Source organism: Stegostoma tigrinum, chromosome 22, assembly GCF_030684315.1.
Source record: "Stegostoma tigrinum isolate sSteTig4 chromosome 22, sSteTig4.hap1, whole genome shotgun sequence".
In the NCBI taxonomy this organism is placed as follows: Eukaryota; Metazoa; Chordata; class Chondrichthyes; order Orectolobiformes; family Stegostomatidae; genus Stegostoma; species Stegostoma tigrinum.
Genome location: NC_081375.1, coordinates 27,429,620 through 27,451,807, shown reverse-complemented (window position 1 = coordinate 27,451,807; position 22,188 = coordinate 27,429,620). Strand labels below are relative to the sequence as shown.

Genomic DNA, 22,188 nt, shown 5'->3' with positions numbered 1-22,188 from the left:
TATCAGTTGAAATAAAACCTGTTTGATTTGAAAACAGAATAAAAAGCTTTGTAAGCTACAAATATTCAGCTGATTTCAATCCTTCAGTAAAACAGAACTGAATTCGAGAGTGAATGGCTGGCTGAAACACAGAATGGTCACTGCATAGAAGGAGGCCACTCAGCCTAAATCAGCTCTTTTCAGCTAGTCTCACCCTCCTGACGTTCCCTTGTCATCTGGCAAATTAGGCTTTCAGTTTCTTATTTTTCAAATTCTTTTTTGAAAGCTGCAATTGAATCTGCCTCTGCCATACTCTCCGGCGCAAAGCTTTTCCTGAACATGCTTTGCTTCTTTCACCATACGCCTTAAATTTATGTTCTGTAGTTCTCAACCTTTCCATTAATGGTGCCATTTCCCATACCACTGTGTCTAGATCCCACTTAGTTTTGAACACCTTTATCATATAACATTCTTTTCTCAAGGAGAACAATTCCAACTTCTCCAATCTAGCCCTATTTTTGTGTCCTGGTATTAGGGGCTTCATTCATGTAAATATTCTCCATGCATCCCAAAAGCTATCACATCTTTCCCAAAACATGTAGCCCAGAATTGAACACAATACTCCAGTTGAGGCCAGATGATGTTTTATAAGGTTCATCATAGTTTTTGTATATTATGCCTTTAGGCTCCTGGCTGCTTTTTTAATGATTTTCTCAACATAATTTACCATCCTCTGTGATTTTTGTGCATGTATGCCCAGGCCCCGTCTTTTGCTGTATCCCCACTAGAATTGTCCAATTTGTTTTAGATTGTTTCCTCATCCTTTACTAAAATGTCATGTCCCACTCTCTACGTCAAATTTAATCTGCTGCATGTCCGCACATTCTTGAAGTCTATCATTATCCTCCTTGTGGTTCATTTACACTTTCCAAGCTTTGGGTTGTCAGCAGATTGTTTCAAATTACCTCATAGAACTTCTAGTCCAGAAATTAATGTGCCCAGTTGTCTCACTCTTGACTATAGGTCTTGTTCCATTTGACTTGACCTGTCTTCATAAATGTTCTCATTCATTTTCAAAGAGGAGGGAAGAATGAGGTGGTTTGGTTATTAATAGTTAGTTTAGCAGAAAGTTGATAATGCAACATGAGAAAAAGAGCAAAAGTCAGACCACCCTAACTTCCAACTATAGATTGAAAATAAGACATGAAGCTACTTGTGTTCAGACGTGAACTCCTGTTTGATCAAGGTCACTGCTTGAGGCTGTGCCTTTTGTTTGCAGGGATCAAATTTCGAGTTAAGTATCACCTGCGGAAGTACTAATGTTGGTTCTTTTACTAATCTCTATGAAGACTTTAATCTTGACATTGCAGATCCCCGAGCACCCATCAGAGTTAAGTCTCACTGTAAAGTCCATTACAGTGCTGTTCAGTCATCAGTTTATCAAAAGGACATAAAAGAAAAGGTTATCCATGTATTATTTCTCTCCAGATGTTTGATCTATAGCTAGTTAATAACAAATTTTGCATACCCCTTGTATTCTCCCCTTGTGCCACTTTACTTGGTTGCCTAATGCTCAGTTAAGATCTCAGAACACCCCAATTTGTTGTGACAAGTGCAGCAGTTATATAAACTGGGCTGCACCAGTTTTATGTAAGGAGACACAGCTTCAGGAACACAATTGTCTCACGTGCTCAAGTAGCTTCTCTCAATCTCTTAAAACTAGTTAATTCAAAAGGTGCTTCATTCTTTTTTTGGTTTAGGTCATACCTCCTATAATTTAGCCTTTACTAGTAAATATTGATACTGTTCCACATAGGGTGCACTGGAACCAGGGACATTTAATTGTGACTGCCTTCATTTTTGAATCAAACAATTTCTTTGATTTTGAACTGGCTTATTTTATGTCTGGTCTTTAGGTATAAATCCTACTGCAATACGAGGTACTAACACTGGAGTTTGGGTCGGTGTCAGTGGATCTGAGGCAGCTGAAGCTTTCAGTAGAGACCCAGAGGAGTTGCTAGGATACAGCATGACTGGCTGTCAACATGCCATGTTTGCAAATAGGCTGTCATACTTTTTCGACTTGAAAGGTGAGGAAGCTTCCATTAAAATGACCTATTGTAAATGTTACTTGACATGAAGTAGTTCATAACTGTTTCATAGAATCATACAGTATAGAAGAGGCCCTTCGGTCCATCAGTTCTGTACTACTACCTTCACTAGTCCCAATTTTGCTCCATAGGCCCATAGCCTTGAATGTTGTAACACTTCAAGTGTTCAATCAAGTAATTCTTAAAGGTTGTGAGGTTTCGTGCCTCAACTAGGCACACCATTCCAGACCCCACCACATTCTGGGTTTTTCCTCATATCCCTTCTAAACCTCCTGCCTTTCAATGTAAAATGATGCCCTCTGGTTATTGACCCTTCAACTAAGAGGAACAGCTGCTTTCTATTCACCATGACCATGCCCCTTGTAATCTTATACCCGTTGATCAGCAACCCTCACTTCAACTTTCAGTGCTCCAAAGAAAACAAGCTGAGTTTATCCAACCTTTTCTCAGAGCTGAAATCTTCCATTCTGGGCAACATCCTGCTGGATCTTCTTTGCACCCCTGCAGTGCAATTGTATCCTTCCTATAGTGTGGTGAGCAGAACCACTTATGGTACTCTAGCTATACCATAACCAAGGTTCTCTACAGCTCCAACACAACATCTCTGCTCTAACAATCTGTGCCAAGCCTGATAAAGGTAAGTGTCCCAAATGCCTTAACTACCCTGTTAACCGCACCTGCCACCTTCCGAGAACTGTGGACAAACACCCCAAGATCTCTCGGTTTCCCTGAGCTTCCTAGTGTCTTGCCATTTGTTCAGGTACTCCCGTGTCTTGTTCTTTCTTCTAGAGTGCATCACCTCATTGTTTAGGGTTAAATTCCACCTGCCATTGATCTGGCTATCTGACCGATCGTAACTTAACACCTGCCTCTTTGCTGTCAATCACCTGGCCAGTGATGGTGTCATCTCCAAACTTACTTGTTGTAACTCTCACATGCTCATCTGCATCATTTATGAACATCACAAAAAATAAGGTACACAGCACTGATCCGTGCGATATGCCACTACCCACCGCACTGCAGTCACACAAACTCACAGTTAGTGATTTATACTGGGGTCAGTCTTCACTGACCTGACTCTCAGGGGCCTTGACCATCACAGTATGTCACTGACACCGCTGGTTAGTTCCCTGCCTGGATAGGCTGGGCTTTCAACTGTGTGGGAGCCAGTCAGTGATGGTCAGAAAAGGGCCCTTGACCACGTAATCCATTGATATTGCCCCCACAGCATGTTGGCAGCTTTGTGATTATACCCCTCATGGATATTTTGGAGGAATGCTACAAATAACTCCTTTTCTATCTGGATTTTAGGTCCTAGTAGTTCCATTGATACTGCTTGCTCATCCAGTCTGCTGGCGCTGGAAAATGCCTTCCAGGCAATTCGTCATGGCCAGTGTGATTCAGCCCTTGTAGGAGGGGTCAATCTCCTGCTGAAACCCAATACATCAGTACAGTTCATGAAACTGGGCATGCTCAGTCCTGATGGTTCATGCAAGTCCTTCGATGCTTCAGGTAGGAGACGTAAAACATCTGAAGAAGGTCTTTTTTAGTTTTAGCATCTGAAATATTTTACAAATTGTTCACTTTAAAATTATATTGAAGTGCTTTGTATGCAAAAAAAGCTGCTCATTGATTTTCTCTAGAATATTAAAGTTGCGATTTTTCACTTTTTCCTGTTTTCTTCATACCCAGCAGTGAGGGGCAGTGTTTGGGGGTTGGGGGCAGGCAGCCACTGAAAATTGTGAACGTCAAACCATTTAAGACAGTTGAGGTTGAGCTGTGCCCAATGGCAAGAACCTATTCTCAATTTTTCTTTGGCCACACGCTCTCATTGTATTGTATATACTGAATCCTTTAACATCCTGCATTATTGCTTGAAGGGAAGGGGTGTTACATAATCTATTACTTGAAGTATTCAACATTAAAAATAGTTTTTTTTTCTTTCAGTTAATTTCCTCCTGAAGTGAACTGTTCCTAAAATCTATAAAGTTGTGTTCATTTCTATTTCTAGGTGATGGGTATTGTCGATCTGAAGCAGCTGTGGTTGTCCTTTTGACCAAAAGATCAGCAGCCAAACGAGTCTATGCTACAATTGTTAATGCAGGAAGCAACACTGATGGTTATAAAGAACAGGGTATGGTGGACTTTAACATTTTAATGATCAATTAGAGGAGAAAAACTTTTGCACTGAGTGCTCAGATCATCTCTGTCCTCTGATCTGTGCATGGAAATAATCTGCCCACTTTAATTTTAAATGCTTATAACAGTGTTTTGTTAGTATATGATGAAAGGAAAAATTGTGGAGGTACATAATTCTCTCAAACTTTGCTTGATGTGAGCTGTGTTCCAACAACTTAATGATTGAAGCATATTTCTGACTGAGCTGAATGGTTGTTGGGACTTGCAGGATCAGAGAAAGCTTATAGGCATGACGCTACAGGATTATAAAAGCCCTTCCATTATTAATATAAAAAACAAAGCTAATTAGTTGAGGGAGGATCAGCTCCTAAAGCATTGTAAGGTGGTGTTGCAGTAGATAATTGTGTGTTCTATGTGGCTGTGAAAACACATTCAGTGTTGGAAACTCCACAGGAATATCTTGTAATAGTCAAGTATCTGTTTTCACTGAACAGGGTGCACTGATTGCTATCTTTGTAACCTTGACAACAGGGTCATGTAGAGCTTTCCTATATATTCATTCAAATTGCTGTTGCAGTTGTGCTTTATTATACATTGAATATTTGTATCTATAGTAATTGAAGTATTATGTCAATGTTGTCAAGCAGCAGAATTCTACCAGGTCAATGGAATAGTTGTTCTTGTGAGGAAAATAGACAAAAAGCAATTTGTTTTCACTGCTATGTAACTATGGTCCAAACGGAAATTATATTTTGACAGTTTCATGATTAGAAGTTTTAATTAGCCTTGATGTTTTTTAAATCCATAAATAGACTTGAATTGCTACTATGTTTTTCATGTCTTTTATTGCTGCATTGCAGTAGAACTGTAAAGTGGGAACATTTCAACAAAATAATCTGTTGAGAATATTGAAGTTTATTTGGGAAGCTACTCAAGTAATGGGATTTCTCCTTTCGTTAAGCTTGCTCATGAATAAATCATTGATTGCTAGTGTGGCGTAACACATTTTGAAGTTTGAGAATGGAAAGGAACCTTGAGGATTATGTCAAGTTAGCAGTGGGGTCGCTCAAAAGCACGGACAGGCTTGCCTGCTTCCAGGTGGGAAATGCTGTAGCTTCTAAGGTTAGCAGCTGAATGAATTCAACTGACTGCGTGCGTTTTTTGACCTGTTCCTTGTTTGGAGAACTAGAGGCATGAGCAACAAAGTAGCATTCTGCTTACCAAGTTGGTTTTTATGTCCCAACATCACCGTCTGAGGTTGGGGTGGTTTTATCATCTCACTCCTTTTTAGCGAAAGCCATCTGTTATTGTCAGGGCACAGCTCAGCTTCAGAAAGGTTGGAAGATGGTGAAAGAAATTCTTTTTATTTTAGAAGTTGCCCAGCTTGCAGGTGTGTGCTATTTATAGGCTATTGTGTTGTTGAAATCTTAATGGATGTGAAGTGCTGCAGCTCATTTGGTGTTTGTCTACAATAACACATTGTTGAACAGTTTTTACTGAGTGGTAACGAGTGTTGTTCCTATGGTTTCTGCTTGTAGGTGTAACATACCCCTCCGGAGAAATGCAGCAGAGATTAATGAAAGCGGTTTATGAGGAAGCAGGTATCTCACCTGCTGATGTGGAATATGTTGAAGCACATGGTACAGGAACCAAGGTCTGTCTACTCCCCCATCTTTATAGTGTGCAATATGACTGCGTGGATACATAGCCCAGGTTTCCTGTAGTATTCAGCCAATTTGTGAATCTGTAGTAAATCAGCAAGTTCCAGATTTCTGCTCACGTTGGTATCCACTAATCTTCCAGTGTCTACCAGATGAAGTACTCACTTGCTTACATAAATAACGCACATAACAACAGCATATGTCTGATGTTTCATTGATCTCAACCACTTTCCATTGAGATTTGCCTGAATTCTAAACTTATTTTTACATTGTAACCTTACTTGTATAATTATCCAAAAAAAACTTCATGGAACTACGAACAACATTACTGTTGACAAAAATAAAAACCAAAAGAACTGTGAATGCTGCAAATCAGGAACAAAAACAGAAGTTGCCAGAAAAACTCAGCAGTTCTGTCAGCATCTGGCGGGGGTGGGGGGTAGCGAAAATCAGAGTTAACCGAGTGTTCTGAGGAAGGGTCAGTGGACCAAAGACATTATCTCTGGTTTTTTAACTTCACAGATGCCACCAAACCTGCTGAGCTTTTCCAGCAACTTTGTTTTTATTACTGTTGAATCTTGTCTGTAACGTGATGTGTACAAGGAAAAGCAGGTGTTGAATGGAAGGTGGTAAAAGTCTGGAGAGCATTTCAAGTGTCTCAACCCACCAGCAGAAAAATGCTCAGAATGATTCTGTTCTCTAAGGACACCAGTAGCAAATATGCAGTCACAGTTAGCTGCAGTTTGATACCTGGTTATAGCCTCTTGCAGGCTTGCTAATATATGGGTTGGTACACTGGTGCAGAAGCCAACACTTCTTACCTTCTATCTCAATCAGCTCTTCTTCAACTTCAGCTCGTATAAAGAAGGCCTGACATTGGCCTTTCCCTGACTAGTTACAAGAATTCAAAGGATAGATGAACTTCAGAAGTATCGAGCCAGTCTTTCTGCCATTGCACAGCTGTCAAATGTTCACTTCTTGTTTTTGTTTTCTGTAGGTTGGTGACCCACAGGAGTTGAATGGAATAGTGAATGTTTTTTGCCAATTTGATCGCAGGCCCTTATTGCTGGGATCGACAAAATCAAACATGGGCCACCCAGAGCCTGCATCGGGATTGGCTGCTTTAGCAAAGGCAAGTCACCTGCTGGTTTACCCATTCCGTCCACATACCTCAGCTGTTCCATAATGTGGCGCCTGGAAAATGAACATGTTTTTGTTTGCTAATTTGTAGACCAAATGCATAAATATTGATGGACCAGCATATTGAATGATTCTTAACCTTGAGATTAATTTTCAAAGAAGTCTTCCTTTCTCCCATGTCAGGTTGTACTCTCTTTGGAACATGGTCTGTGGGCTCCCAATATTCACTACAAAACTCCCAATCCTGATGTCCCAGCCCTGCAGAATGGATGTATCCAAGTAGTGACTGAACCTATCCCTGTGAAAGGTGGAATTGTGGGTGTTAATTCCTTTGGATTTGGAGGTTCCAATGTTCATGTCATTCTGCGTCCTAATGTAAAGAGAGTTTCTCCTTCGAAGCCCCTGGCACTTCCACGTCTGGTCCAAGTATGTGGCCGTACCCCTGAAGCTGTTGAAATACTGATTGAGCAAAGCAGACAACGCAGCAACGATGTGAATTTTTTGAGCCTGCTGAATGATATTTCTACAATGCCTGTCTCTGCAATGCCCTATCGAGGTTACACACTGATCGGAAGTGAAATGGATGCTAAAGAAGTCCAGCAAGTGCAGTCTTCTGGAAGATCACTTTGGTATATCTGTTCAGGTTGGTGCCTTTTAAACACTTTCTAATGAATAGAAAGGGTTTGGTAGCCATGACACTGTTGGAATTAATGAAAATAACATTGAAATTTTGATATCTTGTGAATCTTGTCATACTGTACATATCTTGATGCTTCGTGCACATTTTTTTTTAGATATATGGTAATTGACTGTTACCTGAATTTGGGATTGCATGACTGACCATCACAGAGTATGTAACTAACAGAATAATCTTATTGCAAAATATTATTAATGTGCTCCTACAGGAAGAAGAATTGTGGTACTGAAATAGCTGTGGTTTGATGAAAACATGGACTTCTTGTTAACTTCTTGTTGTTTGAGCCTTCAGTTAAACTTGGTGTAATGGGAGTAAAACCAGACATGGGAGTGGGTGGGAAAATGCATCAGTGTCTCTATATTTGGTGAATATTAGATGACTTCTAAGTATAATGCAGGACTGTGAGTCAAAAGACTTTGAGCTACTCAACTGATGTATTTCATCTAGTAGATAGTTTGCGCTTATACTTAATTTTCTAATTGTAGACTACCTATAAAAAGTAGACATTTTATAAGGGAGGGTAAGCCTCCTTTTCAGTGAAATATACTTCGGCCTGCAACCCTTTTTATTTTCTACTGGTCAAATTTTTTGTTTTACTAAGAACTCTATGCGGGTGGAGAATCTATTTGAATCGTTTCTTTGCAAGTTTACATGACATGCAATATACACCTGGGAGGGAGCTGATATTTTTTCTTTGTTTTTATTCTTTACTGAGCTGTGGCAAGCATTTTTGCCAATCCCAATTTGCTCTTGAATTGAATAGCTTTGTAGTTAAGAGGGAGCCACATTACTGTGGATCTGGTAATAATGACCAGTTTCTTTCCCAAATTAACTTTAATTAACCGGATGGCTTTTTGACACAATCGATAGTTACATAGTCACAGTTACAAGAGACTAGGTGACCATTTTCATAAAGTACTACTTGAGTTTTCATTCCTCTAGCTGGGATTTAAATCCCAATGTGCCCAGCATGTTAGCCTGGGCCTCTGGATTACCAGTCCAGTTAGATTCGATTAGATTAGATTCCCTACAGTGTGGAAACAGGCCCTTCAGCCCAAGAAGTCCACACTGCCCCTTGCAGCATCCCACCCAGACCCATCCCCCTATAACTGTTCACTTTCGTCCCCCCCCCCCCCCCCCCCCCAATAATTGACCAACAAAGTAAATCAAAAAGCTGGTTTGTTCAATCAGTTGGGATTCAGTTTTGTTTTTTGGTGTTGCCAAGGTACAATGAGAAGATAGAGATAGTCTTGTACCTTACATCAACTGAATTGTCACTTTAGTAACATTCTACTGATGTGTTGTTATTCCCCCAGGCATGGGAGCGCAGTGGATTGGAATGGGTCGCACTCTGATGAAATTGGACATATTCCGTGAATCCATTCTGCGCTCTGACAAAGCACTAGAAACGACTGGTTTGAAAATATCTGAACTCCTTGTGAGTGCTGAAGATACAACATTTGATGATACTGTGCATGCCTTTGTAGCTCTCGCTGCCATTCAGGTAAAAAAAAAATCACTGATTGTTAAAACATCTTATTAAAACATCAGAATTCAGCAAATGACTGTACTTTGGTCTCGTTCTGCTTTTAACTACAGATTGCTCAAATAGACATGTTGAAGGCTCTAGGTCTGCAACCAGATGGCATTGTTGGGCACTCAGTGGGGGAGCTGGCCTGTGGCTATGCTGATGATTCACTAACTCATGAGGAAGTTATACTAGCTGCCTACTGGAGGGGGCGCTGCATCAAGGAGGCCAAATTGCCAGCGGGAGCAATGGCTGCTGTTGGTAAGTGACTGAATGACCATCTCGCGTCTTACATGATTCAAAAGCAAAACTGTTGAATTCCTTGGATGGTTCAGTAAGTTCCTTCAGTGAGCAACTGAAGTGCATAGCCTGCAAAATTCTTGGAGTGACCACAATTTCTCAGTTGGTGCATGACATCCACGTTCCTGGCCTCGGTACGGTTGGCAAAGCTCCTTGTTCCTGGACACTGTCCAGAGAAAAGAGCTGAAACAGCAGAAACATTGATGTCACAAATGTTAGATAAGGACAGGATCACACTTGGCTAAGGTGAAAATCTTGCTGACACTAATGTCACAGCATACATGTGGTCTCTGGTGACATATAGCTATGTAATCGGACCCCAGCAGTGCATCAACTCTGTCAGGAAGAGAGAGGGCTGCTTATGTGAACTGTGACAGACCTATTAAAGCAATGGAGTGAGCTAGAAGTCAAATTTGCTTTTATTTAATCATACGCAATTTATGTTCAAGTAGATGGACAGAATGGTGTTCCTGTTTATTTCATGCCAGAAACAGGCACTGGTTCCAATTTAGTTTTACCACTGTTGACTGTTAGGTTTCCACCTGAAATGTGTTTGAACAGTATGATCCGAACCCTACTTAATGATATGAAATCTCCTTAACTGGCCTCATTATCATTGCTGTGGACTGGAAAGTGATTAATATTGGGAGTGTCAACAGTGTAGGTGTACTATTGTTCATATTACTAGTCAGCTCCTCAGTGAACACAACGTTAAGAGTCTGGCTGATGTTATTACCATAAAACTCCAAACTGAAAGTTGGTTTGATAGATCATATTTTCTTTTCATTTAACAAGGTGATCTTTCACTGAAACACAAGCATACAATACTACAAGTTTAATTTGTGTTTTATTGTTTAAAATTAATTATGCAAAAGCAAAGAATTTAGAATAAACTAAATTTGTATATTACACATCTTTGGGGGGAAATAAAAGTTACTTCATCGAAAATATGCAATTCCATCTATTCCAAAACTACCATCTTGCACTGCTCAAACACCAGAGGCATTTAATTCCTTTCTTAATCACATCCATATGTTTGACTCACCTTTTCTTTCTCAATCCCCAGTCTTGAATTTGGTAGCCTTTTCCTTGGTTAGTCATACAATTGAGAATAGACTTATTCAGCTTCAGTGAATTGCTTCCAGTTCTAACCAAACACTTCTTGTCTGGAATTTTCACATTAAAACCTTTTTAGACTGAGGTAACTTATTTCCTAACAATTTCTTCAGGAGAAGCCGTTTCATATATCTCATTTCCACTAGTACCTCTGCAAATACAAAAGCTTTCTAAGCTATGCACTTCTTTTCTCCTAAGCAAATAAAAAGACAATTCATGATCCTTTTTTAATTGGAAGGCAAGCTAATGCTCTTCTTAACATGTTCTCTCTGTGCTCCTAAAACTCTTCCAGTGCAACCAAATTCTCATTATCATCCAGGGACCCCCTCTCTGATATACATTGTAAAAGTATAGTGTCTCCAGCAACACTATCTAGTTAATAATTAACATACGCACACTTGTGCACAGACCAAAACTTACCCCCCCCACTAGTTTAAAACCCAAACTCTCAACTGAATGATAGTGAGATGTCACCTTACGTCACAGTGACTGAAAAAAAAACACTAGCTGAAAATAAGTTAGTGCCTATAAGAAATTCCATTTAAGGGAAGTTCCCAGTGGTTAGAGCAAAAATTGATTAATTATTTAATTAATACATCAGTTGGTGGGGAGGTGGGAAGAGTGAAAAATTGCTGTCATATTATTCATGTGTGCCCAGTTATGGATTAATTCAAGCCAGTGTATAGGAGAGGGACCATAATTTTCAGGGAAACAATTTTGGCATATTAAAAAACCTGATCATGATCTGAGAGTATTGGCAATGCAAGAAAGAGTAAGAAATTGGAACATTGAGCTATTTCAATATCTGACAGGGCTGACCTGGAATGAATGTAAGATACAATGTCCAGAGGGAGTTGTCCCAGCCTGCCACAATGCAGAGGATACTGTCACCATCTCTGGACCACAGGTAAGGCAGTGAACAGTAGCTAGTGATGAGGAAGTCTGCATTGAACAGAAGAACACGTTTTAAGGCCAGGGTGCACCTTCCAACTTTTTTAACGTAAAAACCATCTTTGCTCTTGTTCTTATTCCTCATAAAATGCGGACAGCACTCATAAGGTCAGCATTTATTGTTTATTTCTAAATAACTTGAGTGACCTTTTCAGAGAATAACAGCACCCAGTTTGATGTAATCAAGCACAGGCTAGATCAGGATGAATATAACAATGAATTTCCTTTCCTAAAGGATGTTAGTGAACCAGTAGCATTTTTGATAACAATCCTGGTTGTTTTGTGCCCTCCATTTACTGAGGGCCACCTTTTTTTTTTGTTTGAAGAATTCCAGATTCACTCCTCAATTAACTGAATTTGAGTTGCCAAGCTATTGTAATGACCTTTTGAATGTGTGTCTCTAGATCAATTTAGTCCAGGTCTCTGGGTTCCCAGATAGAAAGCAGCAGTTTAAAATGGTTACTCACCACCGTGTTCTCAAGGGTGCTCTGGAAAAGGCAACGAATGCTGGTAGTGCCAATGAAATCTACTACAAGTGAATGAATGTGGGGAAAAAAAATAAGGCTGTGATAATGTTGAATTCATGTAATTGCGATTCTAAACCGTTCAATGTTGGAAGGATTTTAACCATCAAAATGACACCTCCATAATTAATAGAATGATGCTAGGAATGAAAGATTCGACAATATTTTTATTCATGCATGGGATGTGGTCGCCACTGGCTAAACCAGCATTTATTGTCCATTTGTAATTGATCTGAGGTTGCTAAAGAGTCAGTCATGTTGCTGTAGGAGTCGAGTCAGATGTAGGCCAGAGCAAGTAAGGATGGCAGAATTCTTTCCCGAAAAGACACTTGTGTATCAAATAGGTTTTTCCCTTGAAAATCGTCATTGGATTCCTATCTCCAGATTGTTATTGAATTTAAATTCCACCATTTGCTATGGCAAGGTTCAAACCCAATCCCCAGAACATTATCTGGGTCTCTGGATTTATAGCCTTGTGATAATACCACTAGGCCATCTAATCTCTAGAGCCTAGGGTTTGGGATTTGGGATTGTTTTCAATGGCACAGAGATTATAGGGAGTCAAACATGAGTCTGGTCAAGTGCAGATTGGCATAGATTGAGATGGAACACAGGAATGTAGAGTTGTTAAATGATTTTTTTTCCTGTAAAATGCACTATTATAATATTGAAGATCAGAGTTTCCACTCCAGTGCGTTGGGGTTTTTTTTGGAGCAATTTGCCTGTGTAACCAAAACATTCAATATACATTAATTTTCAACAATCTTTTGTGATACGGCCTGCTAGAAGTAAATGCTGCCCATAAAAGACCAGGGGTTTTAGTGAATTGCCCTCCTTTTGTACACTTTGAGAGAGGCACCAGCTCTTTAGTGAGATCTTCTGGCTATAAAACCACTGGTTGATTTAGGTTTGCCATGAAAAGATTTTTGGAAACATTTCTTTGTGTTCTAAGGGACTGACTGCTGTGTCCTAATCTAGTAAGAAAACAGTTTTGCTTGTATCTAATAAGTAATTTTTAGTAATTTAAAACATGATCCTCACAGTGGATTGCCACTGGTTTTATTTATATAGAATGATTTGATTTTTGTTACTACTGCTGAAATTTATTGAGCAGTTGCTTTCTTAATTTGGAAAGGGAATATTTTTAAAACAGTTTTTCCTTAGTATAAAATTAGATTTTAAAATAATATTGCTATTTTGCTTTTTGTGATTTTGGAAATAAATTGGAATTCCGAGGGACTAAAAAAGATGTCACCATTTGTTGATTGCCCCCAAAATGAAACCTACTAACTCTGGCTATTGAGATGATGACAGTATGTCCAGTTTAAAAGTGAATAGGGTGAATATTTGAAGATAAGTAAAATAAATAATAGGAAACAGCAAGCTACTGGGCAAAAAATTATCTCCCAGATTAAGGGCAGACAAAATATGTTGTTTGGTTGCCTGCTGTGTTATAAATGATGATCCTCATTCATTTTTTTTCTGTTTTCCGTGTTAGGAAGCTGTGAGTAAGTTTGTGGCCAAGCTGAAGGAGGATGGGGTCTTTGCAAAAGAAGTTCGCAGTGCAGGAGTTGCATTCCATTCCTACTACATGGCTTCCATCGCCCCGACACTTCTAAATGCACTGCAGAAGGTAAAGGCCGTCATCTTTCTGGGAAATACTTTGGGAAATAAAGACTGGACAATGTCAGTGCAGTGACCTGGTTTGCGTAGAATTTTGAAAGTCTTCCAATCATGTCCCACGTTTGTTACCAGCAAAATAGATCAGGCATATATTGCTAATGATTAGCTCGATGATTGGGCTAGGAGGATTGGGGAGCAAGAATCAATATAGTGGTGTAGTGGTGAGGGCCGCAGTGCTTCAGAGAGGTTGACCAAAAGGCTGGGGCTACTGGGGAGATATAGGGAGTGTAAAGGCTGGAGATTGAGGTACTGGGATTGACAGTGAATTAATTGTCAACCCTCCATCATGCCATGCAGCTTAGCACTGATGCTGTGTCCTAGTTCCAAACCAACATTTGAAACAGAAACAGATGGGTACATCCCTTATCATCATATTACCAAGTTGCTAATTACATTGGTAGAAGATTCCTCTTGGCTTTCATAAAAAATAACGCTTAGTGTAACCCTTAACAGGATTGTGCAAATGCAGCATGGCTGCTTTTTGGATACCCAATCATATTTAAAGCACTGAACGCCCTGACGCTTGAGTTGAATTTCTAACCTATATAGTCATCGTTAGCTAATTCTTCCAAATATATTTTGCTTAATAAATTATTTCCCTGTAAATATTTGTGTTTGACTTTTGAATACTTGGGTTTTGTATTTTGCACTGATTCTGTATACTTTTTTTTTCTCCCTTACTCCTCCCATCGACAACCATCACTACCTTTCTGACAACAGGTTATAACTGTCCCCAAACTCCGTTCTGCTCGCTGGATCAGTACTTCAATCCCAGAGTCCAAATGGGGCAGTGATCTGGCCAGGTTCTCCTCTGCTGAGTATCACGTAAACAATCTGGTGAGCCCTGTCCTATTCCAGGAAGGACTGCAGCATATTCCGGATAATGCTGTTGTGGTTGAGATTTCTGCTCATGCCCTGCTTCAGGTATCAGCCTTTCTTCTTTTACTTTCAATGGTTTGTACCAGGGACTTTGTGGAAGGTCCCATTGAGTTAGAGAGTGTGCTCGCTGTTAGGTTTAAATTTTATGGTAATACAAGGTGGGGGGGTCTTTCAAAATTTCAGCTGCATTCAGTTTCAGTAGTTTTGAAATCCATCATAACGTCAAGAATGTTTCTGGTAGAGAATACTCCAAATTGTCAGACATTTTGAGGTTTGGATTGCATGTTTTAATTGTGAACGACTGCATCTTTTTTGATTTGACAACTTTGTGGTTATAATTACTTTAAAGATCTTTCAATATTGGCAATGTACAAAGTTGGAAAGAATTGCAAAAATTTACAGAAACCAAAGTTGCTGTTTGATCCTTTGTGTCCATGCTGACTGACAAGTAACGATTCAGCAGAATCTCACTTTTTCCAGCTTTTATTCCATTGACTTGTCAGTTATGCTGCTTTCAAGTGCACATGTGCTTTTAAAATGTCATGTCAGTTTCTGCTTCTACCTCATGTCAGGTCATAGGTTATAGACACCCTCTGGTGAAAAAAAAAATCACCCTTCAAATCCCCTTTCCTCCTCACTCTAAATCTGTGCCTCCTAATTCTGAATCCCTCAGCAAAGAGCTTTTTCATTCACTTTAATCTCTCCGACCTATTCAGAGATGTTATTCACACACCTTTGGACATCAACCTGGGCCACCTGCCTCAGAGGCAGGGAGTCTAACACCAGGCCATAACATCCCTTTTCTATTCATTCGATCTTGTGATCCTCTGTAATTTTATTCTTTCAAATTAGGTCCCCTCTCAGTCTTTTTCACCCCCGCCACCATCCAGAGAATCAAACCCACAACTAAGATTCTCCACCCGAGGCAACCTCCTTACGAATGTCCTGTGTATTCCCTGTAACACAAATCTTTACTCTGACACCATGTTACAAAGCTTTGATTGGAGTTGCCTTTTTCAGTACACAATGGAGAACAAAATCATGTGTTGGTGCCTACGTTTATTAATTCCTGTATTTCTCACAATTTTTATACTATTGGTAGATGAGTTATTTTTCAGCTTATTGACATTTTTGAGGATGTTAGAAAACAAGTTGCAAAAATGGATTGTTCTACTTTCAATAGTAGAAAGCTACAGGAGGTTAATTGTTATTGCTCAATGTAAAAATGTTAAAGATTGTGAATGCATGTCCTAACAAGCATTCGCTCCTTCCTTCAGGCCATTCTGAAACGAAGTTTGAAGCCAACTTGTCTTATGATCCCTTTGATGAAGCGAGGGCACAGCAATAACCTGGAGTATTTCTTATCTCACATCGGCAAAATCTATGCAAGTGGGTAAGTGATTAGTCTTGAGGAGGAAAGTGTTTTATGTATTGAGAATTTAAATTTGAGTAGGAACACGTTCAGATCTTTTTGTATAATTAGCTGCTCATAATCCACAGTAAAATGCCTAGTTTTTCCACTTAGCCAGCCATTGCATCACTCATTAATCAAAAGTTAGTCACGACAAGAGTGAGAGGAAATATTGCTCACAATACAGGTTCTCTCAGTTTTAGTAACAGGACAGATGGGCTGCCTGTTGTGCGATGGCTTTTAATGCCAGTTTTATTATTGACTGAATGTGTTTTCTTGCTCTTCACTTAAAGTTCATGTGGGAGTGTGCTACTCAGCTTGCTGGGCTGTTTTCAAAACAACTAGCCCCTAATTTTGGTGAGTAAAATGCAGTGAGGAAAACTGAAGGCATCTAGGGTAAAAGGCCAAGATATTTAATTCTGTATAGTATGGGAAAACCAAACAACTCAAAGGATAGTCATTAGATAATACCAAATGTGGATGTCCAAAGCCTTGTGGATTATGTGCTGTTGAAGGAGAGGATTGGAACTCTTCCACAAGGCAGCACTCCTAGACTATGACTAGAGTTAACCAAAACTGGAATCAAAACTTGGAGGGTGAAGCAAATGCCCGTGGCTGTCTGTAAGTGTGGGGAGGAGATTATCGAGAGGTACTATTTCGGGGCCCTTGAAACAGTTAGGTAACCTCTTGAACTTTCCATAAGAACTAAACGAGAAAGGGCCATTTGGCCCTTTGTGTCTGCTCCGCCATTCAATAGGATTGTGGCTGATCTGACATGCTTCACATCTACTTTTGTGCCCTTCTCCTACTGAGCAAGAATCTCTCTGTCTCAGCCTTAAATATACTGCTGTATGACTAATTCTGTTTTGAGCCCTCAGTATCTGCCATAAGCTTCCTTTTTTTTTTCTTCATCCAGTCTTGCACATCCCTTGCCATCCAGTGTTCTTTGAATTGTTGTTTCCACCCTCCACTTCTTTGGGAACATGTTGGCTCTGCACTCTGTGTTTACTTTTTGAGTTACTCCCACTGCTCTGTGCCTCCTCTAATCCTTCCACACTTTATCTATCCCAGTTAATTTTGGAGGAAGTTAAAATTTCATATGATTATTACCCTATTCTCTTTACTATTGCTCTTGCTCTCTTTCTCCTGACCCATTGCGCATCTAGTCTCTGGCTGCTCTCCCCAAGAAATTGTCATTGTTATCATTTCCCAATGCAGAGAAACTGTTTTTGTGTGAGATGTGCTCTGTAGTTTCGCTGACTGCCCGCTCCCTTATTCTGATGGTCATCTATTTCTTCTCTGACCTCACTTCCTTAGGCTGTGGGGTGACCATGTCCAAACCATGCTGTTCACATAATTCTCGGCCTTGTAAATGAACTGCAGTACTTCCTGGGAGAAAGAAATGCAGTGATCCCAAAAAACAGTGGGCTGTTAAAATTTACATCTTCAATAATAACATAATTTTCTCTTTGGCAAGTGCTTTTAAAGATCTGTCCAAATACTTGCCCAAAAGTTTATTCTCCTGTCATACCATGGATAGTGATGTGAAAGTAGGAAATCTGGTAGAAGTTGGCATCTATAAATCAAGCAGGTAATGCGCCCTGGATGGCACACTTAGCTGCATTGCAGAAGCATGTTTTGAGGTTGCATGGCACAGCCCAGAATTTTCCATCTGTGGGTTTTAATTTCCTGGAATAGGAATGCGGAATTTTCTAACGTCCATCCCCCACATGTACCTCAAGTGCTGAAGTAGGAAATCTACACCCCAGGTTTAAAGCCAAAAACTTTCTGATTATTGCAAGTTTTTTTTTGTTCTATTCAATTCAAGTTTGGATTTTAAACCTGGATGCATTTCTACTTACCATAATAACAGGAGAATCTGTCTCAAGTTGACTCTGGAACAGATCAAGTCAGCAGCCACAATTTACTGGAACTTAAATCAGTTTTCCACATAGGTTTGATGCGATTCTTAAGTTAATGCACCTATGTTGTGATTATCGTATCTAAATTACATGAAAGCTTTCAATGCTCAATTTATTTTGAAATGATAGGGCAAACCTGGATTCCAACAAGCTATTCCCACCTGTGGAGTATCCAATCCCTGCTGGAACCTCCTTAATATCCCCTCACATCACATGGGACCACAGCCAAACCTGGGATGTACCCAAGACTGAAGATTTCTCCTCTGGTTCTGGAGGGTTAGCAGCGGCTACGGTATTTAACATTGGTGAGTTGATACCCTGTCAAAAGCCTCCTGTATAGTCTGCCAGAAATCTTCTACATTGTACTTGACCTGATGGTGATTAAACATGCATGCTTTCTCGGTTTAGCTTTTGGATATTATAAAACATAACAGCTGGAATATGAAACATATTCAGAAAATCTAAGTTGAACTTAGTTTTTATAGCTGTGTGTTCAATGACTGTATTTTGATATCTTGTTGATTTTGTGCCCTCCACTCAGATGTGAGCCCCGAATCTCCAGATAGTTATATAGTTGACCATTGCATCGATGGGAGAGTACTTTATCCAGCCACTGGATATCTAGTTCTGGCCTGGCGAGCACTGTTACGACTGACTGGAGCTGTTATGGAACAGACACCTGTAATATTTGAAGATGTAGTTATACACCGGGCAACCATCCTTCCAAAAACAGGTACCATGTTCAGATTGTTAACATTGTGCACTTCTTAGATATTCAGTTCCCTCTTTGGATGATGGTCATGTAATAAATGAAAATAGTGGACTTCTGAAGTCTGGAGCATTCAATACATTTCAGTATGAGTTTACAATAGAAATAGAACAATAGTATAGAGATTGGTACCATTTGGGAACAACAAAGAAAAATAAGTTACTTCAAGTTTATGAAGAGGCTTGTGAGTTCAAAATCACAGAATTGATATGATGCAGAAGGAAGTCATCATGCTTGCTCTGGTTCTTCAAATGAGCATCATTACCCAGTGCTAATTTTTTGCTTTTTCACAGTACCCTCACACACTTTCTATCCAAACAATAATCCAGAGCCCTTTTGAATGCCTCAATTGATCCTGCCTCCTCCACCTTTCCAGAGAAGTTATGTCTTTTAAAATGTGAATTTTTATTTTCTGTTTTAAGTGGCAGCATGTTCAATGTGAAAATATTGATCTAAGCTGGCAAGACATTTCTTTAAAAAAAAGACAATGCTGTATGGGGCCGAAGGAACGCACCAGGCCAGGCAGCATCAGAGGAGCAGGAAAGTTGATGTTTCCGAAGAGTCCCGACCCGAAATGTCAACTTTCCTGCTACTCTGATACTGCCTGGCCTGCTGTGTTCCTCGAGCTCCATACTGCATTATCTCAGATTCCAGCATCTGTAGTTCTTGTTGTCTTTTTTTAATTTAAAAAAAAGTTTTTCCTGAATCTAGTTACTTTTTTTAAAAAATGCTATTTATAAAAGAATATTATTTCTATAACCCTGAAATGTGGAAATTGTTGGTGAGACAGATGTAAAGACAAAAAAGCTTAATTTTGACGTCCCCAGCACCCCTTCACCTTCCACCGCACCCCCAAACACTTAGTGTTACAACTATGAAGCTGTTCCATAGTTCCATGTTTTTATCTTTATTGATTACCTGCACCGACAGGACAAAGAAAGATAAAGGGGAAAGAAATAGTGAACTTGATGAGGAAAAAAAGCAAAGGAGCATTTGGGGATCTTTCTATGGTTTTATTTCATTTGTGTAACATCATACATTAAATATGTACTATTTCTTTATAGACTCTTAAGATTTACAGTTTATACAGGTGAACTTATTTGAAACAAAAACATTTTGTGAATTCCTCTCTCAATATATTTTTATCTTGTACTTTCTTTCAAGGCTCCATACAGCTTGAAGTGCGGCTTATGCCAGCATCAAATAGATTCGAGGTCTCGGAGAACAACAGCCTGGCTGTTAGTGGTAAGTTACATTGGTTAAAGCTTTGCTCCTAATGAGACAAGTGTGTGGTGTTGACTGTTCTAACAGCTGCATGATTTAAAGGAACGTCCAAGGGCTTGCTGCAGACTAAAACGAAATGCCAGCAATAGGGGCAGATTTTGCTTGTACGAATATGTGAGGCACATTATGAAAGTGGAGGCTCGTCAATGAGTAAGCATTGGGGTTTCACCTTGTTCATAAACATTGTCTGCTAAAATTTTATGCTGAAAGCATTGATTCCTTTTTTTTATAGAATGTGTTCTCACATGTGGATCTTATCATTTTAATACCTCAGCCAACTGACTACTGTTCATGTGTATGCATTGATGTTGAGTGGCCACTGGTCTGAGTGTGTGCCTGGGGATATTCATCTCTTCACCGAACCCACACAGTCATCCAGTCTGAATCATTCTGTAATACCAGGAATTAGAGCTTTGGCGCAGATTTTCGACCCCTAATCACCATTTGCAGTTGGTTCTGATATAGCGCATATTTCTTTGATGTGAATTGGTTTTAACGTGATTGAAGAATTATAGAACAATATTTGTAGAATATGAACTTCCCTACCTGTATTGGCTGTAATGCGATTACGACCCTATTATTTGAAATGGCACTGATATTGTGCAATTTTTTAAGTACCCTTGTAACATTGTTTTGGAGGTGAACATTTAAAATCCAGCAAATTGGTTGCACCATGACCACCACCTGTGCACCCATCTCCTCAGTGTTGTTTGGGTTCAGTGTCATGGCAGCAAGTTGGCAACCAAGGGAACTGCATTTCTATGGTTAAAATTGGCATCATTCACTCATTAAACATCTTTTTAATTGGACTCCAACCACTGCTAGGTATTTTGCTGTCACTGCTACTATCCTACCTGTGGGTTGAAGTATGTCAGTGAGCCAGTTTCATGTTTTATTTCCCCTAATCATTATTGTCATCCAGCTCCAAAACATCTCTCCACAGGGCAGAGAGAACCTTTCCTTTGCCTTAGTGCTATCCTTTTATGTCTATCAATGAGAAATGTCCTTGCTTTATTGTTATGATTTGTTTCACATCAAGGTTTATAAGTTTGAATTTTGAAGTAGTATGTGCAATGTGTGAACAAAGTTCTGAATTTAATAACAGATTTCTTAAATTGCTGTGAGTAAAATGACAGGGCCTGCACAATCACCAGATGGCCACTTTTTTCATAAGTCAAAGTTTCTGAACGTTGGCGTGGTCGTAATTTTATACAGGAGGAATAACTAGTTATGAACCTTTGTTGGTGTGCTATAATTGATTGTGCTCAAATGATATGAATATAATCTTACTAATCCAAACTTCTGTTACTTGTTTCAAGTGGTGCACTTACGCTAAATGGTTACTTGATAAAATATTTTTGAACTCAATGCCTTGTGTTAAATCAAGCAATACGGAAGAGTTCTCAATAACAATGTGTTCATGCCACAAAAGAACAAATATGCACCCAGCCTTGCAAATGTTCTTCTAATGTAGAAATTGCAGGGACTATTTACCAAGAATTTAATTGAACATGTTATATTACTCATTTCAGGGAAAATATCTGTTTTGGAAGAAACAGCCCTAAATGACTTTAGAAATCAGCTAAATGCAAGTGCAAAGTTTGAAGATACAGACACGACTTTCCGCCTCTCTCCAAGAGATGTTTATAAAGAGCTGCGCCTACGAGGGTATGAATATGGAAAAAAATTTCAGGGAATCTTAGAAACAAACAATGCTGGTAAGTGCCATCCTGAAACTTTGGTTTTGTGCTTTAGAAATAGGCACACCAAACACACAGCTTGTGTTCAATTGTATTGTAATATATTAAGATCTCCTCCTTTTCTTATGCCAGGAGATAAAGGAAGGTTGCTGTGGTCTGGGAACTGGGTGACACTTTTGGATACCATGTTGCAGATGATTGTGGTCGGGCTATCAGGCCGCAGCTTGAGAATACCAACGCGGATTCGCTCTGTGTGTATCAATCCACAACTTCATGAAGAGAAAGTCCAAGATTACCAGGAAAATAGAAAAGGTTATTGAGGATATTTTCACCCTTTCTTTCTCTGGGCCCCCCCCCCCCCCCCCCCCCCCCCCCCCCCCGAGGGATGCTATGT

The 22,188-nt window shown here is 39.6% G+C and overlaps 1 protein-coding gene across 2 annotated transcripts in view; it reads left to right on the top strand.

Moving 5' to 3' along the window:
- fasn (fatty acid synthase) overlaps positions 1–22,188 on the top strand; it is an 84,350-nt gene that overhangs the window by 17,667 nt on the left and 44,495 nt on the right. For both annotated transcript variants that reach the window (XM_048555027.2, XM_048555028.2), the window contains exons 4-20: positions 1,896–2,069; positions 3,402–3,602; positions 4,102–4,224; positions 5,768–5,883; positions 6,888–7,022; positions 7,214–7,673; positions 9,044–9,231; positions 9,327–9,516; positions 11,484–11,578; positions 13,645–13,779; positions 14,550–14,753; positions 15,986–16,101; positions 18,171–18,346; positions 18,583–18,774; positions 19,975–20,055; positions 21,627–21,812; positions 21,927–22,106. In XM_048555027.2, the coding sequence (XP_048410984.2) occupies positions 1,896–2,069; positions 3,402–3,602; positions 4,102–4,224; positions 5,768–5,883; positions 6,888–7,022; positions 7,214–7,673; positions 9,044–9,231; positions 9,327–9,516; positions 11,484–11,578; positions 13,645–13,779; positions 14,550–14,753; positions 15,986–16,101; positions 18,171–18,346; positions 18,583–18,774; positions 19,975–20,055; positions 21,627–21,812; positions 21,927–22,106 (2,952 nt within the window). The remainder of the gene's footprint in view (positions 1–1,895; positions 2,070–3,401; positions 3,603–4,101; positions 4,225–5,767; positions 5,884–6,887; positions 7,023–7,213; positions 7,674–9,043; positions 9,232–9,326; positions 9,517–11,483; positions 11,579–13,644; positions 13,780–14,549; positions 14,754–15,985; positions 16,102–18,170; positions 18,347–18,582; positions 18,775–19,974; positions 20,056–21,626; positions 21,813–21,926; positions 22,107–22,188) is intronic.